This window comes from Schistocerca gregaria, chromosome 5 (genome assembly GCF_023897955.1).
Source record: "Schistocerca gregaria isolate iqSchGreg1 chromosome 5, iqSchGreg1.2, whole genome shotgun sequence".
In the NCBI taxonomy this organism is placed as follows: Eukaryota; Metazoa; Arthropoda; class Insecta; order Orthoptera; family Acrididae; genus Schistocerca; species Schistocerca gregaria.
The window spans coordinates 92953112-92977458 of NC_064924.1; the positions used below are offsets into that span (position 1 = coordinate 92953112).

Sequence of the window (24347 nt, forward strand, 5' to 3'; positions counted from 1 at the left end):
CACGCAGTGTTCTTTGTCGTTCTTCTTGGATTGCGTTTGCAATACGTCCCAGCTGTTGACAATAAATGTCAACAGCGATTGTTAGGCCTTGATAAAGCAATTTACAGCACAGCACACCATCGCTATTCACCAGATGCATAACACCTTTTGCGGATGGACGAGGTCTTTGTACAGGGAGTTGCTGCTTTCTTTGGGCTGAACCGTGCCTCTCTTTTCCTTAAGTTAGCATAAAGACACCATTCCTCGTCACCAGTAACGATACAGGATAGGAATGGTCGGTGTTGCTCACGAGGTAACTGATGACGATCTTCACCAAACCCCGAAGTTTTTCCTGAACGTGGAGAGATACTAATGCCAAAATGGTCCTTCCTAAAACGAGAAAACCATGTTCTTGCCATACCCTGACCAATGAATGGCATTATCTCAATACATGACGCAAATCTTTTAGCTGCCACCACTGCTGTTACCCCCTTTACTGAATTCAAACAGAAGAATACGTCGGAAATCTTCGGTTTCCCCAGTTGGAACTCCATTTTCTAGTGTCCGGAGCTCCACTCACTATCTCCAAATGGCAAAATGGTAAAATCAAATAGCAACAGTAAACTACAAATCAAAAATGACAATTGGTAAATAAATGGTCAGCAATCGGAATACGACCACGCAAAACAAAAACGCTACGAACGTATTCACCAACCTAATATAACACCATCAACGCGGACCAGTGAAATGTCAACGACGCCGCTGCCTTCACAACCCGGAATACACAATGCAAAGTTAATAAGTTTTTATTAAAGTTATCTCGTTCAACATAAAATACTAAATTGTTAAGGCCTTCGCTGCCACTTGTGGGGTATCACTTTTGGATTTCTGTTTCGGCTTCTATGTCCGACCTTTGCCTAATAGTTTTCCTGATTCTCCGGCACGAGTGGCTGGAAATGTTAAACGTTCATCTTTCCATTCCTGGTGACGTCACAGCCAATACGTCAACCTAAAACACATTTCGTCAATTGACTTCGCTGAGGCACAGTTCCTATCCTAATCTACTTGACATACTAACTCGGAAAACCAACGCAGCTGTAGTAAGGTAAACGATTCAGCATATCTAACCGTTGCTCGGATATATCAGAGTAAAACCTATGTTGCATTAAGAAGCCGAGACTCTTCGTCAACAAGTCTCTCCTGTGAGCAGCCTCGACACCCAGTGAGCTCACACAATGAATGTTTTTGATGCCCAGTCAGAGGGCAGTACTTCGTTCCACATTAATTTTTGCTGTCAATGTTATTTATAATTCACTGCATGGGTTTATAAATAAAAAAACATTATTTTCCCAGATGAGATCTCTTCTGAACAGCACACTGCAAGGTATCACAGATATGCTTAATAATATTCATGTCTGGGGAGTTTGGTGGCCAGCCGAAGACTCTAAACTCAGAAGAGTATTCCTGGAGGCACCCTGTAGCAATTTTGGACGTGTGCGGTGTTGGGTTGTCCTGCTGGAATTGTCCAAGTCCGTCGGAATGCAGAACGGACCATGAGTGGATGCAGATGATCAGACAGAATACTTACGTACGTGTCACTTTTCAGAGTCGAATCTAGACGTATCATTGGTCTCATATCACTCCAGCTGCACACACCCCACACCATTACAGAGCCTCCACCAGCTTGAACAGTCTCCTGCTGACATGCAAAGCCTATGGATTCATGAGGTTGTCTCCATACCCATACACGTCCATCAGCTCGATACAATTTGAAACGAGACTCGTCCGACCAGGCAACATGTTGCCAGTCATCAACAGTCCAGTGTCGGTGTTCACGAGCCCCGGTGAGGCGTAAAGCTTTGTGTCGTGCAGTTATCAAGGGTACACGGATCGGTCTTCACCTCCGAAAGCCCATATTGATGTTTCTTTGAATGGTTCGCACGCTGACACTTGTACTTAAACCTAACTAACCTAAGGACAACACACACATCCATGCCAGAGGCAGGATTCGAAACTGGACCCGTAGCGGTCGCGCGGTTCCAGACTCAAGCGCCAAGAACCGCTCGGCCACACCGGCCAACAGACACTTCTTGATGACCCAGCATTGAAATCTGCAGCAATTTGCGGAAGGTTTCCACTTCTGTCGCGTCGAACGATTATCTGTAGTCGTCGTTGGTCCCGTTGTTGCAGGATCTTTTTTCCGGCCGCAGCAATGTCGGACATTTTATGTTTTACCGGATTCCCGATATTCACAGCGCACTCGTGAAATAGTCGAACGGGAAAATCCCCACTTCACCGCTGTCTCGGAGATGCTGTGTACCATCGCTCGTGCACCAACTATAACACCACGTTCACACTCACTTTAATCTTGAAAACCTGTCATTGTAGCAGCAGTAAACGATCTATCACCTGCGCCAGACACTTGTTGGCTTATATAGGCGTTGCCGACTGCAGCGCCGTATTGTGCCTGTTTGCGTATCTCTGGATTTGAATACGGAAGGCTATACCAGTTTCTTTGGCGCTTCAGTGTACATTTACCTGTTTGCTTTGAACTGAGGTAATACTTTCTTAACAAACAAGACATAGACAAGTTATATGTAGCGCTGTAATTCGTGGCGGAAACTGGTGTTATTTAAGCGCGCAAGACCTGCTGGGCCGTTGAATCACTCATAACGGTCGAGTAGCGGTTTCTGTTGCCACCAGCCTGTCAGTGTACCCCATGTGGGCGGCAGTCCACCTGCTCTCCTACTAAGAGCGAGTCTGTCCTAAACGTTAGGTCACTATTTAGGTGAAGAGAGGATACCTTCCAATTCTGAACCTGCATTCACACCATACTTTAGATACCCACGGCATTAAACCCTTTTATCTTCTTTTCGTTCCATTGTAAACCGCAGGATGCTGGAGTATGACGCTACATGAACAGAGCGTAAACATATAAACCCTTAATTAAGGTTCGAAATATCAACACTTTTGAGAAATTTTCTGATACTCGAATCGAAAATTGTCTTGCAAATCTTTGCATTTGTCTAAACAAACAGTTTGTTTTTCAGAAAAATGGAACTGAGATAACAACTTCGTCGAGGACATAAGCGCAGCGTTCAGGAAAGAGCACAAAGGTTGTAGTTGTCCCTTCTTTTCGATACTGTGAACTGTACTTTTCCTGTTTATAGACTTGATCATTTCGGAAATAATGGCAATGTTGTACAATGGATTAAATCCTATTAATGGGACAGAAAACAAAGAGCACTCTGCAGGGACACTTTAAAGGGGGCAAATAATTGTTCTGGAAAACCACATCTCAGGGTGTCCCACACGGCTCCATACTAGGCTCAATCCTATTTCTGCCCAATATGGATGATTTACAGACAAAAATAGGTTTAACCAGATGATACTTCTGTGGTAGTTGAAAAATAGAATGAAGAAAAAACTTCTGAGTGGGTGATCAGTAATCCATTTGAGAACCTTACAATCAAAATGAGGCTAGAATTAGTTGTGTAGTATTATAACTGGATTTGCACAAAAATTTCAGATGACACACACACACACACACACACACACACACACACACACACACACACACACTCACACACACACACACACACACACACACACACACACACACACACACTGATCACCTAGCAAACAAACTAAGCAGCTGCACATTTGTAATCCAGACGTTGTCAACTGCAATTCATATGCACCAGCATAAATTAGCTATTCTTATCACCTTAATATCTGATACGTCCTGCATCGCAGATTGTTTATGGAGTCGGCAGTACCTCGCGCTGGCCTTCTGGTAACAGAAAAATGGCTCTGAGCACTATGGGATTTAACTACTGATGTCATCAGTCCCCTAGAACTTAGAACTACTTAAACCAACTAACCTAAGGACATCACACACATCAATGCCCGAGTCAGGATTCGAACCTGTGACCATAGCAGTCGCGTGGTTCCAGATCGTAGCGCCTAGAACCGCTCGGCCACTCCGGCCGGCTCCTGGTAGCAGCAGCTCGCACTGGCCTCAAGCTGCATTTGGACGACTTTGGGTCTATCTCCTATCCCTGCTAACCTACCTATTAGGGAAAAGAGTATTAAAATCCCTACAGTAGTTCCTGAAATCATTATTTACATACAGACATAAAAATGCGGAGGACTTTAAGTTATAATATGTATGGATGATTCCTAGAAATTCTCCCATTCAGTCGTAGGTGACAATGGTACCGTTCTGACATTCATCATAGTTTATCCAATTTGTACGAAATATTTATAAATTAATTACAGGGGAGTACTTTTTCCATTGTGGACTAAGAAAATGATGAAATAGTAAAAGAAATGGAAGGATCAAACGAATGGAAGTACTTCTTCCACGAAGGAAATTTTTCCCAGTTTGTGAAACGGTTCTACTGACTCATCCTCGAAACTTGCGTGGCGTTGCGCTGCTGTTGCTGCCAGAATGTACGCAGGCTTTGCGGTGTGGGGAGCGCCAGAAAAATTACGCCAAGCATTGCTTCACAAGTTTGCTCGGGAACATTTGCCGGTGAACCCAGGTTAGTCCTCAGCACGACTACATTATGAAATCAGTCTCAATAAATGCCACTAGCTCTCACTTTGAACTGCGAGACAGGGTTAAAGTCTTCACTATTCCACTACCACTAATAAAGTCATCTACTTTCGAAAGACTCTCCGATGCGACCACAAGATTGCAAAACGAGCGCTGCGAACAGTCACTACACTGTCACCAGCTGGTTTCTGGTAACTTCTGCCGATAATGTTCTCCGAGGACAAAACACAATTTTAATATAAAGACAAAGAAAAGGGCGGAGGACACACTCAAAAACACATTTCGAATTGTACCCATCACTCAGCTCCATGACCCTGGTACAGCAACAGTAATTGATTATTCCAAAAAGCCTTTCAGAACAGAGAGCTTTTTTCCTTTTTCGGAATACATTTCTAATTGTTCGCTGTCAACTTATAAATCTATACTCCCCTACGTTAAGGTGTTTGGTCACCAGTTTGAGCTGGACGGTGGGAAGCTTAAAGTATTTTTCACTTTTTCTGTATATATAAACAAAGTAATTTTTCTCAAATAATTACTGCCTTGTAGAAAAAATAATAATTTCACAAATATATAAAAATGGGCCAGTTAATAGTTAGTTAAAGTGGCGACATGGTTCTTTCTTGTGTACGTATTGCAAATGGCTTATGAAACTTTAATATCTCTACTATGTTAGTCGAGACTCCCAACGGCCAATACCTTGTCAACGATATGACTAGAACGAGCTGCTTCCGACTTCTTAAACAGTCTGCGATGAGGGACGTGTCATATGTTAATCTAATAAGAATAGAGTTTTTCGCACATAGTGAAAGTTTAAGGGGCGTGAAGGGAAATGCAGGAAAAGGTAAGTACAGAAATTACCGCTACGCCAGACTTGTTGTCCAGTAGTTTAGGCATACTGCTAGCCACACGTAGCTGGAGCAGGTCAAGTATCATATAGATGGCATCAACATCACGATCCCTGTATAATCAAAATAGTAAGATGATGTCCTTGACCTCCACTACAACATCCAATGTAACTAATTTCTAAAGGTTGATGGTATGTTGCATATCAGTATACTCAGCACGACTCTCATGGCATAAATTTATGTTTTGTACTCATGAGCTCGTGCTGAAATAAGCCAATTTGCGCGATCATTTGACCAAAGCCACAAAATGAAACTTCAGTACTCTACCCAGAAGGAAGTAAGAAGTACCAAATGGCGAAAACAATATCATTTACACATTTAGCATATTTTTCCATGTCGCTGTCTCTGAAGAAGTCGAAACACCTTCGAGTCGTATTTGTTTCACATTTACCCCAGTTTTCCAGAATCATTTAGCGGTCTACCAGCAGGATTTTGAACGTTTATGTGTTGTAGAAGGACAGCACAGCCTTTAACATACTCGTAGACACGCACAGCGGTGTACTCACACGTAGACGATGGCGGGCCTCTTCTCAGAGGTGCGGGGATCGAGCCCCGGCGGCAGCCAGAGCCGCACCTGCGCGCGCAGCCCGCCCCCCACCTCCACCCAGTCGTCCAGCTGGCGCGGCTGCTGCTTCCCCAGCAGCTGCGTCCGCAGATCCTCGTTGTCCACCCACTGCAGCACATCGCCTGCCACACAAGCAAGAACTCCGTGTCAGGATACTTTAACCCTTGGACTACCATTTTTACGTACAATGAGGTGACGAAAGTCATGGGATAGTGATATGTACATGTACAAATGGGGGTAGTATCACGTACACAGGGTATAAAAGGGGAGTTCATTGACTGAGCTGTCATTTCTACCCAGGTGGTTCATTTGGAAATGTTTCCGACGTGACAGGGGCCGCATGAAGGTAATTAACAGTCTCTGAAGGCGAAATGGTAGCTGGAGCTATAATTAGGAATTCGATATTCAAAAGTCCACAGTGTCCAAAGTGTGCTGATAACATTATATTTCACGTGTTACCTCTCATCAGTGACAACACAGTGGCAGACGGCCTTCACTTAACGACCGAGAGCAGCAGCGTTAGTGTGGAGTTGTCAGTGCTGATAGACAAGAAACAATACGTTAAACAACACAGAAACCGACATGGAGCATACGAGGAACGTGTCCATTAGGACAGTGCGGCAAAATCTGGCGTTAGTGGCCTATGGCAGCAGGTCAACACTAGTGCATTTGCTAGCAGCAATACATCGCCAGCAGTACCTCTTCTAGGCTCTGACCATATCGCTTGGACCGTAGACGACTGGTAAACCATGGCCTGATCAGTTGGGTCCCGACTTCAGATGGTGAAAGCTTATGGTACGACAGTAATATCGCAAATTGAGTCCGCCTTGATGCAAAATACCTTGTTATTCGTTTATTTCTTTATTATACAAAACTAGTTTCGGCGACAAATATCACCATCATCAGCGGGGATTTTTTAATCTAAAACATGCAGAAAATGGTATGGTTGTACAAACGCAGTTAGGCATTATTACATTTTTACAAATCGTCTTTTGAAATATATTTTTACATTAATACTTTCATACTACCTTATTTATTGTATGCTACAGCATGTTTTAAGCAATTATTGGCGCTGTTTGTGACATATTTTCTGTGCTCTTTTTTCTGTTGCCGTCTTTTTACTTACCGAACATCATGTCATATGCAACCATGTGAGCGGCTGTTAGTAAACAAATACTCAAAGGTGAATTTCGTATGTCAGCAGTATATACTTGGGGTTGTGTTAGTGTTGTGGAAACCAGTTATTTTGGTGTGTATTTAGCTGTTGCTTAGCTATTCGTGTACTCACGTTCGTGTGGCTGCTTTTTACACAGAAAAACAAAACTTTTACGCTTTGTTTCTGATCAAAAATATTACGCCATCTTGCTGTTCGCGTGTGTCTCGCGAGGCGTATCGCAAGTGGTGAGAAAGACTACGAAAAACTGTAACGCGAATTACGAAGACTTCTTTTGATTATTTATGTCTCTGTGTGTGATGGGGAAGTGGTTCTTTTGCGTGTGTGTGCTTTCCGTTCCGTGTCCTTCGTCAGTTCTCTCTCTGTTTTTCTATGCAAACACGGACCAAATGGAAGGGTTCCAAGATAATATTATTGCTTATTGTAGGGTTTGAGTGTGACGCAGACCCCATGAAGCCATGGACCCAAGTTGTCAACGAGGCTCTGTGCAAGTGCGTGATGGCTCCATAATGGTGTGGGCTGTGTTTGCATAGATCGTTGACTGTAAATGGTTATTTTCGGCTACTTGGAGAACGTTTGCACCCATTCCTGGACTTCAAGTTCCTAAACAACGACGGAATTTTTATGGATAACAATGTAGCATATCACCAGGCCACAATTGTTCACAACTGATCTGAAGAATATTCTGAGCAATTTGAGCGAATGATTTGGCCAACTAGATCCCCCGACATGAATCCCATCGAAAATTTATGGAACGAAAGGTCAGCTCGTACACAAAATCCTGCACTGTTAACACTTATGCATTTGTGCTACAAAGCCAGCATGGCTCAATGTTCCTGAAGGGGAATTCGAATGATTTGTTGAGTCTATACAATATCGAGTTCCTGCTAAAGATGCCGACACAGTATTAGGAGTCATCTCAGTGTATGTGTCCTGATACAGTTTATCAGTAGGGCCGGTTTAAGCACAAGAGACACAAACCGTCGTTTGGGGCGCCAAGTTGAGAGGGGCGCCCGAGATGCTGAAGAGCAAAAATTGTATACAGTTCGCAGCATAATTAGTAGCGAAAACTGACACACATGAAAGCGTAGGAAGAACAAGGGCAGGAAGGGCGAGGAGGGAGGGGGCATCCAAATTGTAAGTCGCTTGTGTGAAAAATTGTTCTCGAATCAACCCTGGTTTTCAGAGAATAAGTGGGAATTTGCTGCATGTTATTGCTATGTGCTCATGTCCTACCGATAAAGAGAAGCCTGTTAATGTTTTGTAGAATTCCTATTATTACTGCTTGCACCCGTAGGCTGCACACTCTTGAAGTTTCATTGTTAACCCTTTGATCCACTCCGTTCCGCCCCATATTGTTCTATCGAATCAGTTCGCGTCATGTAGACAGGCAGCCCAGTAAATATAACTGAAAAGCAGACTGCTGTTGCATCTTCCCGGACGAATCATGTCAAACAAGAGCACGCACAAATTGACCTTTGGTTCGTCACAAATAGTTCCCACATTCAGGAACTGTAATTTGAATTAAAAACTTAGAACCATGTTCTATCCACTAAAGTCAGTCGCTTTTCTTTGTCTTTTATCTTTTGGCCAGTCCTTAATCCTTGGAGATACTTAATAATAACCTGGTATGTCCCATCCGTCATCATATTGGAAAACTAAACAGGGGACTTTTTTTTCATAATGTTACTCCACACTATGAGGCTAACTAAATTAACCACAAACCAGTACCTTTCACACCAAAAAACAAGGTAACTTTCACTCCGAAAAAAAGGTAGTGAAAGGTCTGAAGTCATAAAGGCCCCCTAACATCTATGATCTGCACGGCCCCTATTCCGCATATGTACTCAACTTTTTTTTTACAGATTACTCTACGTTCACATAAAATGTGAAGGTAAAATCTAATAAAATTTTGTGTTGCTAACTTACGCATTAGATTGTCTTTTACGAATTAGAAGACTCCCCACCATAGATTAGAAACAAATTTTTTGTAGCACTACTTGCTTCAACAGCCCACACATCGAAAGTAACAAAGAGACCAGTGTGATTTTGCTCTTCTTTTCGCTAAGTGATAAAGGGAAAGGTTTCTACCATCACTGCAACTGTCGACAAGAAGAACTGCCAATTGCCAGCCGTTTCTGGCGCTGACTTGCGCAGATTCTATTAAAATTAATTGTAGATCAATGTAAAATTCTTGGGTTTCCAGTGGTGTAAGTTTGTCGAAATGTCGCGGTGTTTTAGCGAGTGTCACAGCTTTTGGCCATGTGCCGAGACGGGGTATTGGTTTTCCTTGTATAATGGCTGCGCTGCACCGACACCCGCTCCCCTTGCGAAAAGGTGGATGGTGGTGGGGTTGTGGTGGGGGGAGGGTCCGTGCTCGAGCCACGCCATGATCAATCGGACTCCATCTGGCATGCTCTACGAATGCCTCTCTGCTGGGAGTGCGAATAGTGGCTAGCCACGTGTCCCAAGCAGAACTTAGTACGTAGCCACCTTACGAGGCCATCATTAGTCGTAATTTCGATGGCTCCCTTTTCTATGGTGTCCGAAGATCCACTGACCACGGGTTCTTTCCTTGAAGCTGCCATCTCTAGTGACTTTGATGTCGACGAGACGTTCATCTCCCTTCTTCCTTATAAGCTGTGCTCAGAAACCGCCGATTTGTCTTTATGCACCTGGCCTCCTCCAAGCAGAGCTGTAGAACGCAGTACTTTGTCTACCCGATGTACCACTGTCCACTCTTGCACTGAATGCTATTGACCCAACGTATGTGCAGCCCCACTAGATCCTTGGCCTAGTCATTTAGTCTTCTTTGGTGATTTTAAGATTGTTTTAACATAATATACTCGTATCTTGAAGATTCTTCCGAACTTTGCTGTTGTTGGTCCCAGATATAACCGAAACGCCAGTCGCTTAACCTCTTCCGGTATTGTTTCTGGGCTGTACATTTCACGCAAAGCCTTCATGTCATTGGAGCCATTCCTCTATAAGAATTCTCTCAGGTGTTACCGCTCAGTAGACAGGCTTATGGCCCGAGCCCTGCGCTGGGCCGTGTGTCGGCAGCTACATGCAAGCAAATACAGATCAGTGTGCTTCTACACTTGTTCCGTAGATCATGAAGACACTTTCTAATGATACGGAACGTATCGGTTTAACAAAAGGTTCCTTATGCCATATTTCAAGTGGTCTTTATTATTTTAGTTGTAAGATTTTTGATTTACATTCAGAAATTATTTCAAGTTGTTTTTTAAATGTTGGCTATCTACAGACTTTTGATGCTCTTTGGTAAGTGGCCAAAGATTTCTGTAACAGCATAGTTCACCCCTTTCTGTGCCAAAGTTATGTTGATCCAAAGTAGTGCAGATCAGCCTTTCTCCTAGTGTTGAAGCTATGCATATTGCTATTGCTTTTGATCAGTGATGTGTTATTAATAGCAAACTGCATAGGCGAAGAAATATATACGCTGAAGAACCAAAGAACTGGTACACCTGCCTAATATCGGTTAGGGCCCCGCGAGCACGCAGAAGTGCAAGGACTCGACTAATGTCTGAATTAGTGCTGGGTGGAACTGACACCAAGAATCCTCCAGAGCTCTCCACAAATCCGTAAGAGTGCGATGGGGTGGACATCTCTTCTGAACATAGAGTGCAAGGCATCCCAGTTATGCTCAATAATGGTCATGTCTGGGGTGTTTGGTGGTCAGTGGAAGTGTTCAAACTCAGAGGAATGTTCTTGCAGCCACTCTGTAGCAATTCTGGAAGTGCGGATGTCGCATTGTCAAGCTAGAATTGCCCAAGTGCACAATGGACATGAATGAACGCAGCTGATCAAACAGGATGCTTACGTACTTGTCACCTGTCAGAGTCACGTAACACTCCAACTGCACACGCCCCATAATTACTGGGCCTCCACCAGCTTGAACAGTCCCCTGCTGACAACGCTGTCCATGGATTCATGAGGTTGTCCCCATACCCGTACACGCCATTCGCTCGACGCAATTTGAAACGAGACTCGTCTGACCGGCGACATGTTTCCAGTCATCAATAGTCTAGACTGGCCCAGTCGAGGCGTAAAGCTTTGTGTCGCGCTGTCATCAAGGGTACACAGGTGGGCCTTCCGCTCCGAAAGCCCATACCGATGATGTTTCGTTGAATAGTTAGCTCGCTGACACTTGTTGATGGCCCAGCACTGAAATCTGCAGAAGGGTTGCAGTTCTGTCACGTTGAACGACTCTCTTCAGTCGTCGTTGGTCCCGTTCTTGCAGGATCCGCAGCGATGTCGGACATTTAATGTTTTACCGGGTTCCTGATATTCACGGTACACTCGTGAAATGGTCGTACGGGCAAATCCCCAATTCCTCGCTACTTCTGAGATGCTGTGTCCCATCGCTCGTGCGCAGACTATAACACCACGTTCAAACTCACTTAAATCTTGATAACATGCCATTGTAGCAGCAGCAACCGACCAGACATTTGCTGTCTCATACAGGTGCTGCAGACCGGAGCACCGTGTTCTGCCCGTTTACGTATTTCAGTATTTGGATGCGCATGGCTGTACCAATTTCATTGGCGCTTCAGTGTACGTAAACTACTCCACGAAAGCCTACTTAAAAACTTTCAAGAAGTATTAAGTGCGGTATATACTACCGCCTCCAATGTATCGCTCCCATACGGTCTGCGAAGAGTAAATTAGAGTTATCAAACTGCGCACAGACGCATTTAAACGACCGTTCTTCTCTTTCTCCATATCGGAATTGATAGGGAAGAAACCCTAATAGTGGAATATTTGGAAGTACCGTCTGTCATGCAATTGAGAATGACTTGCAGAGTAAGCCTGTTGGTGTAGATGTAGAGAGCAAAAATACTGCAATGTAGAACACCCTGGCCGCGACAAGATTGCTGATTCTCTTGGCGATGTTTTACTGCACACTATTCATCGGGCCTCGCATTTATGTTAGTGAAAACCTTTTTGTATGCAGTGTGCCGCTGGGCCTTGGCTTTCGGCGATTAGTTGCTGATTAATGTACCGCAGGTGTTAGGAGCTTCACTGGTCAGAGGGCGTCGTGAATACACTACTGGCCATTAAAATTGCTACACCAAGAAGAAATGCAGATGATTAACGAGTATTTATTGCACAAACATATTATACTAGAACTGAAATGTGTTTATATTTTCACGCAATTTGAGTGCATAGATCCTTAGAAATCTGTACCCAGAAAAACAACCACTGGCCGTAATAACGGGCTTGATACGCCTGGGCATTGAGTCAAACAGAACTTGGATGGCGTGTACAGGCACTGCGGCCCATGAAGCTTCCACACGATACCACAGTTCATCAAGAGTAGTGACTGGCGTATTGTGACGAGCCAGTTGCTCGGCCAACATTGTCCAGACGTTTTCATTTGGTGAAAGATCTGGAGAATGTGCTGGCCTGGGCAGCAGTCGACCATTTTCTGTATCTAGAAAGGCCCGTACAGGACATGCAACATGCGGTCGTGCATTTCCTGCTGAAATGTAGGTTTTTGCAGGGATCGAATGAAGGGTAGAGCCACGGGTCGTAACACATCTGAAATGTAACGTCCACTGTTCAAAGTGCCGTCAATGCGAACAAGAGGTGACCGAGACGTGGAACCGAAGGCACCCCATACCATCACGCCGCGTGATACGCCAGTATGGCGATAACGAATTCACGCTTCCAATGTGCGTTCACCGCGATGTCGCCAAACCCCAATGTGACCATCATGATGCTGTAAACAGAACCTGGATTCGTCCAAAAAATGACACTTTGCCATTCGTGCACCCAGGTTCGTCGTTGATTACACCATCGCAGGCGCTCCTATCTGTAATGCAGCCTCGAGAGTAACCGCAGCCATGGTGTCAGAGCTGATAGTCCATGCAACTGAAAACGTCGTCGAACTGTTCGTGCAGATGGTTGTTGACTTGCAAACGTCCCTATCTGTTGATTCAGGGATCGAGACGTGGTTGCACGATCCGTTACAGCCATGCGGATAAAATGCCTGTCATCTCGACTGCTAGTGATACGAGGCCGTTGGGATCCAGCACGGCATTCCGTATTACCCTCTTGAACCCACCGATTCTATATTCTGCTAACAGTCATTGGATCTCGATCAACGTGAGCAGCAACGTCGCGATACGATAAACCACAATCGCTATAGGCTAAAATCCGAACTTTATTTAAAGTCGTATACGTGATGGTACGCATTTCTGCTCCTTACACGAGGTATCACAACAACGTTTCACCAGGCGACGCCGGTCAACTGCTGTTTCTGTATGAGAAATCGGTTGGAAACTTTCCTCGTGTCAGCACGTTGTAGGTGTCGCCATGCTCTGAATAGCTAATCATTTGCGTATCACAGCATCTTCTTCCTGTCGGTTAAATTTCACGTCTGTAGCACGTCATCTTCGTGGTGTAGCAATTTTAATGGCCAGTAGCGTATGTTGGCGCAGAATGGGGACACTGTAGCGTTGATACTACTAATAAAAAGTAAATGTTTTGCCGCCGTCCGTCTCGGTAGCTACGGGGTCAGCGAGGTAAATTGCTAACAAAACGAGCCCGTGTTTGATTTCCGGACGGTCGGAGATTTTGTCCGCTCGGTGTTGTGTTGTGTTATCCTTATCTTCGCACCGCTGCAATACACGAAAATTGCCTGCATGAGGTTGCATGCCAGGTCTAAGCACATGAAACTTCGTATCAGGGTACGGCTTAGCCCTAATGAATCTTCTGAGTTGTCAAAAACGCACTGTCGTATCTTCCAGTATCGAGATGGCCATACTGGCTCGTTCCGAAAGCCAGTTTCCATGAAGTAAAAAAATGAATGTTGAGCAATATGTTTGTGCCGATCCAAAGCCTCCTTTGTAAATGGAAGGGTTGGATAAAAATAGGAAACCATACAAAGCGCAACACATTAGCATGCCTAATACTGTATAGGAAACCCGTTCGCATTCAGAAGAATTTCAAGTAGTGTCAAAACGGACGAATACAGCTCCTCTATGGTTTTCAGGGGGATCTTATCCCATTGACGCTGCAAAACAGTAGCCAGTAGAGGTAACGGTGATAGAGGTGGACAGCGACCACGCGCCTTTCTCTCCAACGCAGATCACAAAGGTTCAATAACGCTGAAATCTGGTGAATTTGGTGGACAGGGGAGATGCGCCAGTTCATCTTCGTGCTCACAAAACCAGTCTTGGACGATGTGAGCTACGTGAATAGGAACACTGTCGTCTTGGAACACAACATCACCATCCGGGAACAAACTTTGTACCATGGGATGAACCTGATCAGCCAAAATGGTCACATAATCCTTGGCACTAATACGACCATGCAGGGTAACTACGGGGCCCATGCAATACCACGGTATGGCTGTCCAGATCATCAGGCAACCCCGCATCACAGCGTTTGACTCTTGGGACGTAAACGCATTCCGAAGTTGAATACAGCGTGCAACAACACTCATCTGGCCAAATCACTTTCCTCTATTGCTCCATAGTCCAAGTCCCATAGTGCTCAGAGCTCCATAGTCCAGTTTCTATAGCTTCGGCACCACGTTTTCCTGTTTACGCGCATTTGCGTCAGTGATGAGTGGTTTCGGAATTACAGGCGGACGGGATTAGGAGAGCGGTCTAGGCGCTGCAGTCATGGACCGTGCAGCTGATCGTGGCGGAGGTTCGAGTCCCCCCTCGGGCATGGGTGCGTGTGTGTTTGTCCTTAGGATAATTTAGGTTAAGTAGTGTGTGACTTAACATCTGATGTCATCAGTCCCCTAGAACTTAAAAACTACTTAAACCTAACTAACCTAAGGACATCACACATACCCATGCCCGAGGCAGGATTCGAACCTGAGACCGTAGCGGTCGCGCGGTTCCAGACTATAGCGCCTAGAACCGCTCAGCCACATGGACGGGCAGGGACTGATGAACTTGGCAGGTAAGTCCCATCAGATTTCACACACATTTGAACATTTTTCGGGATTCCAGCTCGCGCTGCAGTTCCTTCCTTCACGAATGTGACATTTAGTTCGTTAGTGACTTTTGCAGGTGATATTGTCTTATTTTTCATGACAATCGTTTTCAATGACCGTCTGTCACCGTTGAACCGTGAATTTACTTTCAAAACCTTTTCTTAAGGAATTTGCTTCGTTTACTAGCGATTCATCAAAAACATTAACACATTTAATCACACTACGGGAGCGTGAAAGCAGTTGCCAGTGGGTAACTGATGAAAACAATTTTCTTTCAACAAATGGAAATTTTATTCCTAAAAACCCTTTCCGTTTTTTGAAACAGATTTAAAATTATAATCAGAAAGCTCCCTCTAAATATCAAGTTACAATTTATGCAGTGGCAGACAATTATTATTATTATTATTATTATCTTTTTTTTCGCAGTGTGAGCTTTCGGGCTGAGAAGCATGCCGCTCCCTTTTATCACGGCCGTGGTCACGACCGGTCACAACAACCTCTGAAAGACTACACTGGTGCAAATCTGCAACGCACGAGATTACTTTAAACTAAAAAATTTTAACAACTCACTCAAACACATAACTACGCACCCCGTAGGAGCGATCGAAATGGTACAAAACACTCATTAAAGGAAAAAATTACTTGCCACCGAAAGTGCAACTTGTTTTTAAAGAAGGGTGGCAACTTTATATACTGAAATGACCATTTAAATAAAAACCCATGAAATGCAATCTTACCTAAAATATACAAAGCTCTACATTACACATACACCGCCTCACAAGATGATAGGCAAGATAAAAACATATTTCAAGAATTCGGCCTTTACACTTCAGGGACTAAATTCGTTAACGCCGAATCCGACGAACATGACAGAGGCAGCTATTACGTACGGCAGACCGACAGACAGACAGACACCAACTGCCTAACAAATGCGCATGGGAGACAGACCAGCAAGCTGGGGACGAGAGACTAACCAAGAAAAGAAGTAGAATTTAACAAGTAAACGAAACAACATATTACCAATCACTTCTAGAAAAAACTGCAATGTCTGGCGAAGACCTGGCGATGCACCCTCAAAACGCTCTCCTGAACCGTCCGCTGCCAGCCACTTCAAAGGACGCAGGAAGGCGCGCCGATCTCCCGTCTCACGGCGTCGTAGCTCGCACCGGCCAGACCCTCGCTATACGGCGCGGCCTACTGGACTCACGTGGCGACCTCACATGCGCCGACGCTCAAGACGGACAAGTCGTTTTGTGTCTCAGTGCGCGACCGACCAACCGATCGATCCGACCGCCAGTGACCATTTCCTGAACAAACTCGAGCAGACTGGCGGCCTAACACATACTACCACTCCGGACGACAGACAGACACTGACTGCCCCACATTGACCCGGCTGACCAACTGGCCAGACTCGCCCCGCTAGCGAGCTCATCGTACCCCTTAAATGCACGTGAACAGGCAACCTTTCCCCTTTCACACCAGAAGGAGACACCAAAGCTGCGACTGCCACAGCGGCGCCACCGCCAGAAACGGAGGGCGACTGCTTCACACTACGCGCTGCGGCGCGCTCTTCAAAACAGCAATTTTTACCACGGCTCAACGGTCGCTCAACATACACTTTTGTCTGCATTGTGACTTACCGGGTGATGTTTTTCCGCTTTTCCTGTATGCGGTATTCGATACTGTCTCTCATGAAACACCAATCGCTTCAACTCCCTTGGTTATACAACCACCCACCATACAAGTACCAACAATTCGCCCACATTCGAATGTACTGAGCTCCGGCGTAATGCACAAGTTCACAGAACGCTATTCTAACAACGAATGACACGTGCAACGTAGTGAGGACATTACACTGGTGCCGGTCTTGGTCGAATACAACAGCACCACTTGTAGACTTAGCTGGCACCTGCGTTTATGTTGAAGCATACGTTTCTCGCAGTGTTTCCATATTTTTGTCCAGAACCTGTGTGAAATTAATTCTGAGTAACATAATTGATTGCAAAACCACAACAGTCTTCATTATCTGTATTGAGACATAATAATCTATGTTCATACGCCAAAAAAGTTCGCAATAAATACATTACAGCAGATAAGATTCTTACACAAGGGGTTGATCATAAAATTGTAATCAACAATTCGAAGAAATAAAACGTTCTGATACCCCTCTTATGCACGTTCACCTCACAATGCGACATGTATGTCCCAGCGGTAGCTGAATGTCGATCGCCTTTCTTGTAAAAATCTGAATTTTAACTGTCCACAAAATGTTCAACCTCGAATATCATCTTCTAGTCAACCAGAACCTGCTTGCCACGCAGTAGTTTCGTCATCTGAGGAAAGACGAAACGAAGCTCACAACTACCACCGTCACACCTTAGCAACAGATATTGTCAAGAAGCAGAGAAAATTCGGGTCCTGCGTAAAATCACTAAAGGTGCCTAAAGCTTCTATCTAGTCCCTCGCTGACCAGTCTGGTGTGGCAACAGAAGATAGAAAAAGTAAAGGCGTAGTTTTGAATTGCGTATTTACGGAACCGTCCACGCATACAGTCGTTTGATCAACGAACAGACTCCCGTAATGACGACATAGTACACTACTGGGCATTAAAATTGCTACATCACGAAAATGACGTGCTACAAACGCGAAATTTAACCGACAGGAAGAAGATGCTGTGATATGTAAATGATTAGCTTTTCAGAGCATTCACATAAGGTTGGCGCCGGTGGCGACACCTAAAACGTGCTGAGATGAGGGAAGTTTCCAACCGATTTCTCATACACAAACAGCAGTTCACCGGCGTTGCTGGTGAAACGTTGTTGTGATGCCCCGTGTAAGGAGGACAAAGGCGTACCATCACGTTTACGACTTTCATAAAGGTCGGATTGTAGCCTATCGCGATTGCAGTTTATCGTATCGCGACAGTGCTGATCGCGTTGGTCGAGATCCAACGATTGTTAGCAGAATATGGAATCGGTGGGTTAACGAGGGTAATACGGAATGCCGTGCTGGATCCCAACGGCCTCGTATCACTAGCAGTCGAGATGATAGGCATCTTATCCGCATGGCTGTAACGGATCGTGCAGCCACGTCTTGATCCCTGAGTCAACAGATGGAGACGTCTGCAAGACGACAACCATCTGCACGAACAGTTCGACGACGTTTGCAGCAGCATGGACTATCAGCTCGGAGACCATGACAGCGGTTACCCTTGATGCTGCATCACAGACAGGAGCGCTTGCGATGGTGTACTCGACGACTAATCTGGGTGCAAGAATGGCAAAACGTCATTTTTTCGGATGAATCCAGGTTTTGTTTACAGCATCACGATGGTCGCTTCCGTGTTTGGCTACATCGCAATGAACGCACATTGGAAACCTGTATTCGTCATCGCCATACTAGCGTATCACCCGGGGTGATGGTATGTGGTACCGTTGGTTACACGTCTCGGTCACCTCTTGATCTCATTGACGGCACTTTGAACAGTGGACGTAACGACCCGTGGCTCTACCCTTCATTCGATCCCTGCAAAAACCTACATTTCAGCAGGAAATGCACGACCGCATGTTGCAGATCCTGTACGGGCCTTTCTAGATACAGAAAATGGTCGACTGCTGCCCCGGACAGCACATTCTCCAGATCCTTCACCAAATGAAAACGTCTGGACAATGGTGGGCGAGCAACTGGCTCGTCACAATACGCCAGTCACTACTCTTGATGAACTGTGGTATCGTGTGGAAGCTGCATGGGTAGCAGTACCTGTACATCCAAGCTCTGTTTGACTCAATGCCCAGGCGTATCAAGGCCATATGTTGTTGTTCTGGGTACTGATGTCTCAGGATCTATGCACCCAAATTGCATGAAAATGTAATCGCATGTCAGTTCTAGTATAATATACTTGTCCGATGAACACCCGTTTATCATCTGCATATCTTCTTGGTGTAGCAATTTTAATAGCCAATAGTGTAATTAGCATCCTTGGCGTAGAGAAGCAACTGAAAGTGTTCACAGCAAATAAGCCACAAGGTACTGGTGGAAACCAAACTGTATTTCACAAAGAATACTCTATGTCATTGGCCCCTTACTTATTTGCAATTATCGCCAACTGTCTCCCAGCGCAAAGTCCCTAACGAGTGTAAAAAGTGCAGGTGATGCCTGTATATAAGAAGGGTAGAAGAATGGACCCGCAAATTACAGACCAATATCCTTAACATCGCTTTGCCACAGAACACTGAACATACTCTCGCTTTGAATATAATAAATTTCTTTGAGAAGGAGAAGCCTGTATCCACAAACCAGCCAGGTTTCAGAAAGCATCGCTCATGCGAAACTCAGCTTGGCTTTTTCTCACTTGAGATCCTGTGAAACATGGCTGAAGAGCGGGGACACCCGGCATCATGGTGTGGGGAGCGATCTCCTACACTGGTCGTACACCTCTGGTGATCGTCGAGGGGACACTGAATAGTGCACGGTACATCCAAACCGTCATCGAACCCATCGTTCTACCATTCCTAGACCGGCAAGGGAACTTGCTGTTCCAACAGCACAATGCACGTCCGCATGTATCCCGTGCCACCCAACGTGCTCTAGAAGGTGTAAGTCAACTACCCTGGCCAGTAAGATCTCCGGATCTGTCCCCCATTGAGCATGTTTGGGACTGGATGAAGCGTCGTCTCACGTGGTCTGCACGTCCAGCACGAACGCTGGTCCAACTGAAGCGCCAGGTGGAAATGGCATGGCAAGCCGTTCCACAGGACTACATCCAGCATCTCTACTATCGTCTCCATGGGAGAACAGCAGCCTGCATTGCTGCGAAAGGTGGATATACACTGTACTAGTGCCGACATTGTGCATGCTCTGTTGCCTGTGTCTATGTGCCTGTGGTTCTGTCAGTGTGATCATGTGATGTATCTGACCCCAGGAATGTGTCAATAAAGTTTCCCCTTCCTGGGACAATGAATTCACGGTGTTCTTATTTCAATTTCCAGGAGTGTATATATATACACATATACATATATATATATACACATATACACTCCTGGAAATTGAAATAAGAACACCGTGAATTCATTGTCCCAGGAAGGGGAAACTTTATTGACACATTCCTGGGGTCAGATACATCACATGATCACACTGACAGAACCACAGGCACATAGACACAGGCAACAGAGCATGCACAATGTCGGCACTAGTACAGTGTATATCCACCTTTCGCAGCAATGCAGGCTGCTGTTCTCCCATGGAGACGATAGTAGAGATGCTGGATGTAGTCCTGTGGAACGGCTTGCCATGCCATTTCCACCTGGCGCTTCAGTTGGACCAGCGTTCGTGCTGGACGTGCAGACCACGTGAGACGACGCTTCATCCAGTCCCAAACATGCTCAATGGGGGACAGATCCGGAGATCTTACTGGCCAGGGTAGTTGACTTACACCTTCTAGAGCACGTTGGGTGGCACGGGATACATGCGGACGTGCATTGTGCTGTTGGAACAGCAAGTTCCCTTGCCGGTCTAGGAATGGTAGAACGATGGGTTCGATGACGGTTTGGATGTACCGTGCACTATTCAGTGTCCCCTCGACGATCACCAGAGGTGTACGACCAGTGTAGGAGATCGCTCCCCACACCATGATGCCGGGTGTTGGCCCTGTGTGCCTCGGTCGTATGCAGTCCTGATTGTGGCGCTCACCTGCACGGCGCCAAACACGCATACGACCATCATTGGCACCAAGGCAGAAGCGACTCTCATCGCTGAACACGACACGTCTCCATTCGTCCCTCCATTCACGCCTGTCGCGATATCACTGGAGGCGGGCTGCACGATGTTGGGGCGTGAGCAGAAGACGGCCTAACGGTGTGCGGGACCGTAGCCCACCTTCATGGAGACAGTTGCGAATGGTCCTCGCCGATACCCCAGGAGCAACAGTGTCCCTAATTTGCTGGGAAGTGGCGGTGCGGTCCCCTACGGCACTGCGTAGGATCCTACGGTCTTGGCGTGCATCCGTGCGTCGCTGCGGTCCGGTTCCAGGTCGACGGGCACGTGCACCTTCCGCCAACCACTGGCGACAACATCGATGTACTGTGGAGACCTCACGCCCCACGTGTTGAGCAATTCGGCGGTACGTCCACCCGGCCTCCCACATGCCCACTATACGCCCTCGCTCAAAGTCCGTCAACTGCACATACGGATCACGTCCACGCTGTCGCGGCATGCTACCAGTGTTAAAGACTGCGATGGAGCCCCGTATGCCACGGCAAACTGGCTGACACTGACGGCGGCGGTGCACAAATGGTGCGCAGCTAGCGCCATTCGACGGTCAACACCGCGGTTCCTGGTGTGTCCGTTGTGCCGTGCGTGTGATCATTGCTTGTATAGCCCTCTCGCAGTGTCCGGAGCAAGTATGGTGGGTCTGACACACCGGTGTCAATATGTTCTTTTTTTCCATTTCCAGGAGTGTATATATATGACGTGGCGGACAGGGTGGGCAACAATATGCGGTTGTTTGCTGATTATGCTTGGTGCACGAGGTGGTGTGAAAGTTGAGTGACTGTAGGAGGATATAAAATGACTTAGACAAAATCTCTATTTGGTGTGATGAATAGCAGCTAGGTCTAAACGCAGAAAGCTGTAAGTAAATGGCCGGCCGGTGTGGCCGAGCAGTTCCAGGCGCTTCAGTCTGGAACCGCGCGACCGCTACGGTCGCAGGTTCGAGTCCTGCCTCGGGCATGGATGTGTGTGATGTCCTTAGGTTAGTTAGGTTTAAGTAGTTCTAAGTTCTAGGGGACTGATGACCTCAGATGTTAAGTCCCGTAGTGCTCAGAGGCATTTGAACCATTTTGTAAGTAAATGCAGGTGAGTAGGAAAAACAAACACATAACGTTCAGGTACAGCATTAGCAGAGTACTGCTTGATAAGTCACCTCTATTAAATATCTAGGCGTAATATTGCAAGGCAATATGACATGGAATGAACATGTAAGGATTTTAGCAGGAAAGGCGAATGGTGGATGAAAGCGTGGTTCATCTGTAAAGGAGACCAAATATAGGACAGTGGTGATGGGTGGGTCTTCGCCTTTATCGGCAGTGGTGACCCCTCATGTTTTGACTGCTTACTTTGATCTATTACCTCGGGATCATAGCGGTACATCCGACACTGGTTCAGAGCAACGTCGTCCACATAGTCCCGATACAGCTTTCTGAATGACCTTGTGACGTCAGGGATCGAAGCGACGCTAAGGCACTGGTTTCAGGTGTCCTAACGTCACCGCAGCCCAGGTCGGCAGTCAGAAGACAGTGGACCGTGGCCAACACAACATACAGTTGTTTCCTGACATTTCACTCTCACGCCATACTACGAGAATGCGAACTGGTGTTATTCCCTCTTCTCAGAACATCCAAGGATGGATTGTATAATGATGAATCTTCATCCGTGAATGCAGAACTTGAACACTACTACACCCCCATTAGCCGAGAATACCTTTCGTTAAATACATCCAAAAAAACTAAATGACACAGAGAAGAAGGAAAGCAAAACACCCGGTAAATCTTAGGAACAAAACTTGACAATAGCAAACGGAAAATGATCAATAATAAAGAATTTTACGATAGAATAGAAATAATGCTAGAAATATGAGGAAGCGAAGAGTTGCATTTTATGAAGACATAAAAAGGATAGATAAGAATGACAAACGGAGCTTTCAACAGTCTTGACAGAAACCGAAAAATAAACAAATGACGTGAATCAAAGGAATTAAAGCAGACCTGAGAGAAACGGAAATAACAGAGGAAGAAATAGGAAAAATAGAAACGTTCAGAGTAAAAGTAAAAGGTTCCATGAACCTTCCTGGACTAAACAAAGAAAAATAAGGAGTCAATGCAGGCAGAAGCAAAATGAGGACGCCACAAGAAAAGAATAAAAAAGTAGTCGAGAGACACAGATTAGTTAATATGGTCATAAATAAGCCAAACCCTTAAAAATGAGGGTGACACTATAAAAATGAGCGTTGTGCGTGGTCTCACTGTCGGGATCGGCAGTCGGATGCGTCGTCATGACAGGCGGGTCGGGCCCGAGGCAGGTGAGCCAGAACCAGCTGAGGTCGTGGCTGAAGCTGGCGGAGGCGCGCAGGCAGGCGTTCCCCTCGGGACTGATGACGTCGCAGCTGAGGCAGCGGGGACTGCCGCCCTCCTCCACGGCAAACACCTGCCGCCTGGATGGCTCGCCCTCCTCTGTCGCCTGGTAGTACCTGCCGGGCAGCCACGTTACCTTGTCAGATCGAGTGTGTGATGCACGCCTCCACAATATGACACTACCCAAATCGGAAACATATGGGGTGTTACATGTACAAACCAAGTGCTATCCTAGCATTACACAGGAACTACTACTGGGAGTCAGGACCATACAGGGTGTTATACGTACGACCCAAGCACTGGGCCTGGCGTTACACAGGAACCGCTACTGGGGAGCCAGGAACATACAAGGTGTTACACCTACCCCTAGCGCTGTGCCTGACATTATACAGGAACCACTACTGGGGAGTCAGGAACATACAGGGTGTTACAACTATGACACAAGTGCTGTGCCTGTTATTACACAGGAACCCTACTGGAAAGTCAGTAACATACAGGATGTTACACCTATCCCTAGCACTGTGCCTGACATTATATGGGAACCACTACTGGGGAGTCAGGAGCATACCGGGTATTACACCTAGATCTACATTCTACATTGTGCATCTACATTTATACTCGGCAAGCCACCCAACGGTGTGCGGTGGAGGGCACTTTACGTGCCACTGTCATTACCTGCCTTTCCTGTTACAGTCGCGTATGGTTCGCGGGAAGAACGGCTGCCGGAAAGCCTTCGTGCGCACTCGAATCTCTCTAATTTTTCATTCGTGATCTCCTCGGAAGGTATAAGTAGGGGGCAGCAATATATTCGATACCTCATCCAGATACGCACCCTCTAGAAACCTGGACAGCAAGCAACACCGCGATTCAGAGCGCCTCTCTTGCAGAGGCTGCCACTTGAGTTAGCTAAACATCTCCGTAACGCTACCACGCTTACCAGATAAACCTGTGACGAAACGTAGACGTAGACTTTCAGAACTTCAGTGTTGAGTGCGCGACTGAGAGTTCATATACCCAAAAATTGGGTATTACTTCATGAAAAAAAGAGAATTTCAGTAC

General features: G+C 45.9%; 1 protein-coding gene across 1 annotated transcript in view; it reads right to left on the bottom strand.

Annotated features, from left to right (window-relative positions):
• Window positions 1-24347, bottom strand: part of LOC126272500 (venom dipeptidyl peptidase 4-like) — a 360092-nt gene that overhangs the window by 24510 nt on the left and 311235 nt on the right. Inside the window, exons 11-12 of the mRNA XM_049975390.1 lie at window positions 23181-23404; window positions 5952-6132 (exon numbers count right to left, since the gene is read on the bottom strand). Of these exons, the coding sequence (XP_049831347.1) occupies window positions 5952-6132; window positions 23181-23404 (405 nt within the window). The remainder of the gene's footprint in view (window positions 1-5951; window positions 6133-23180; window positions 23405-24347) is intronic.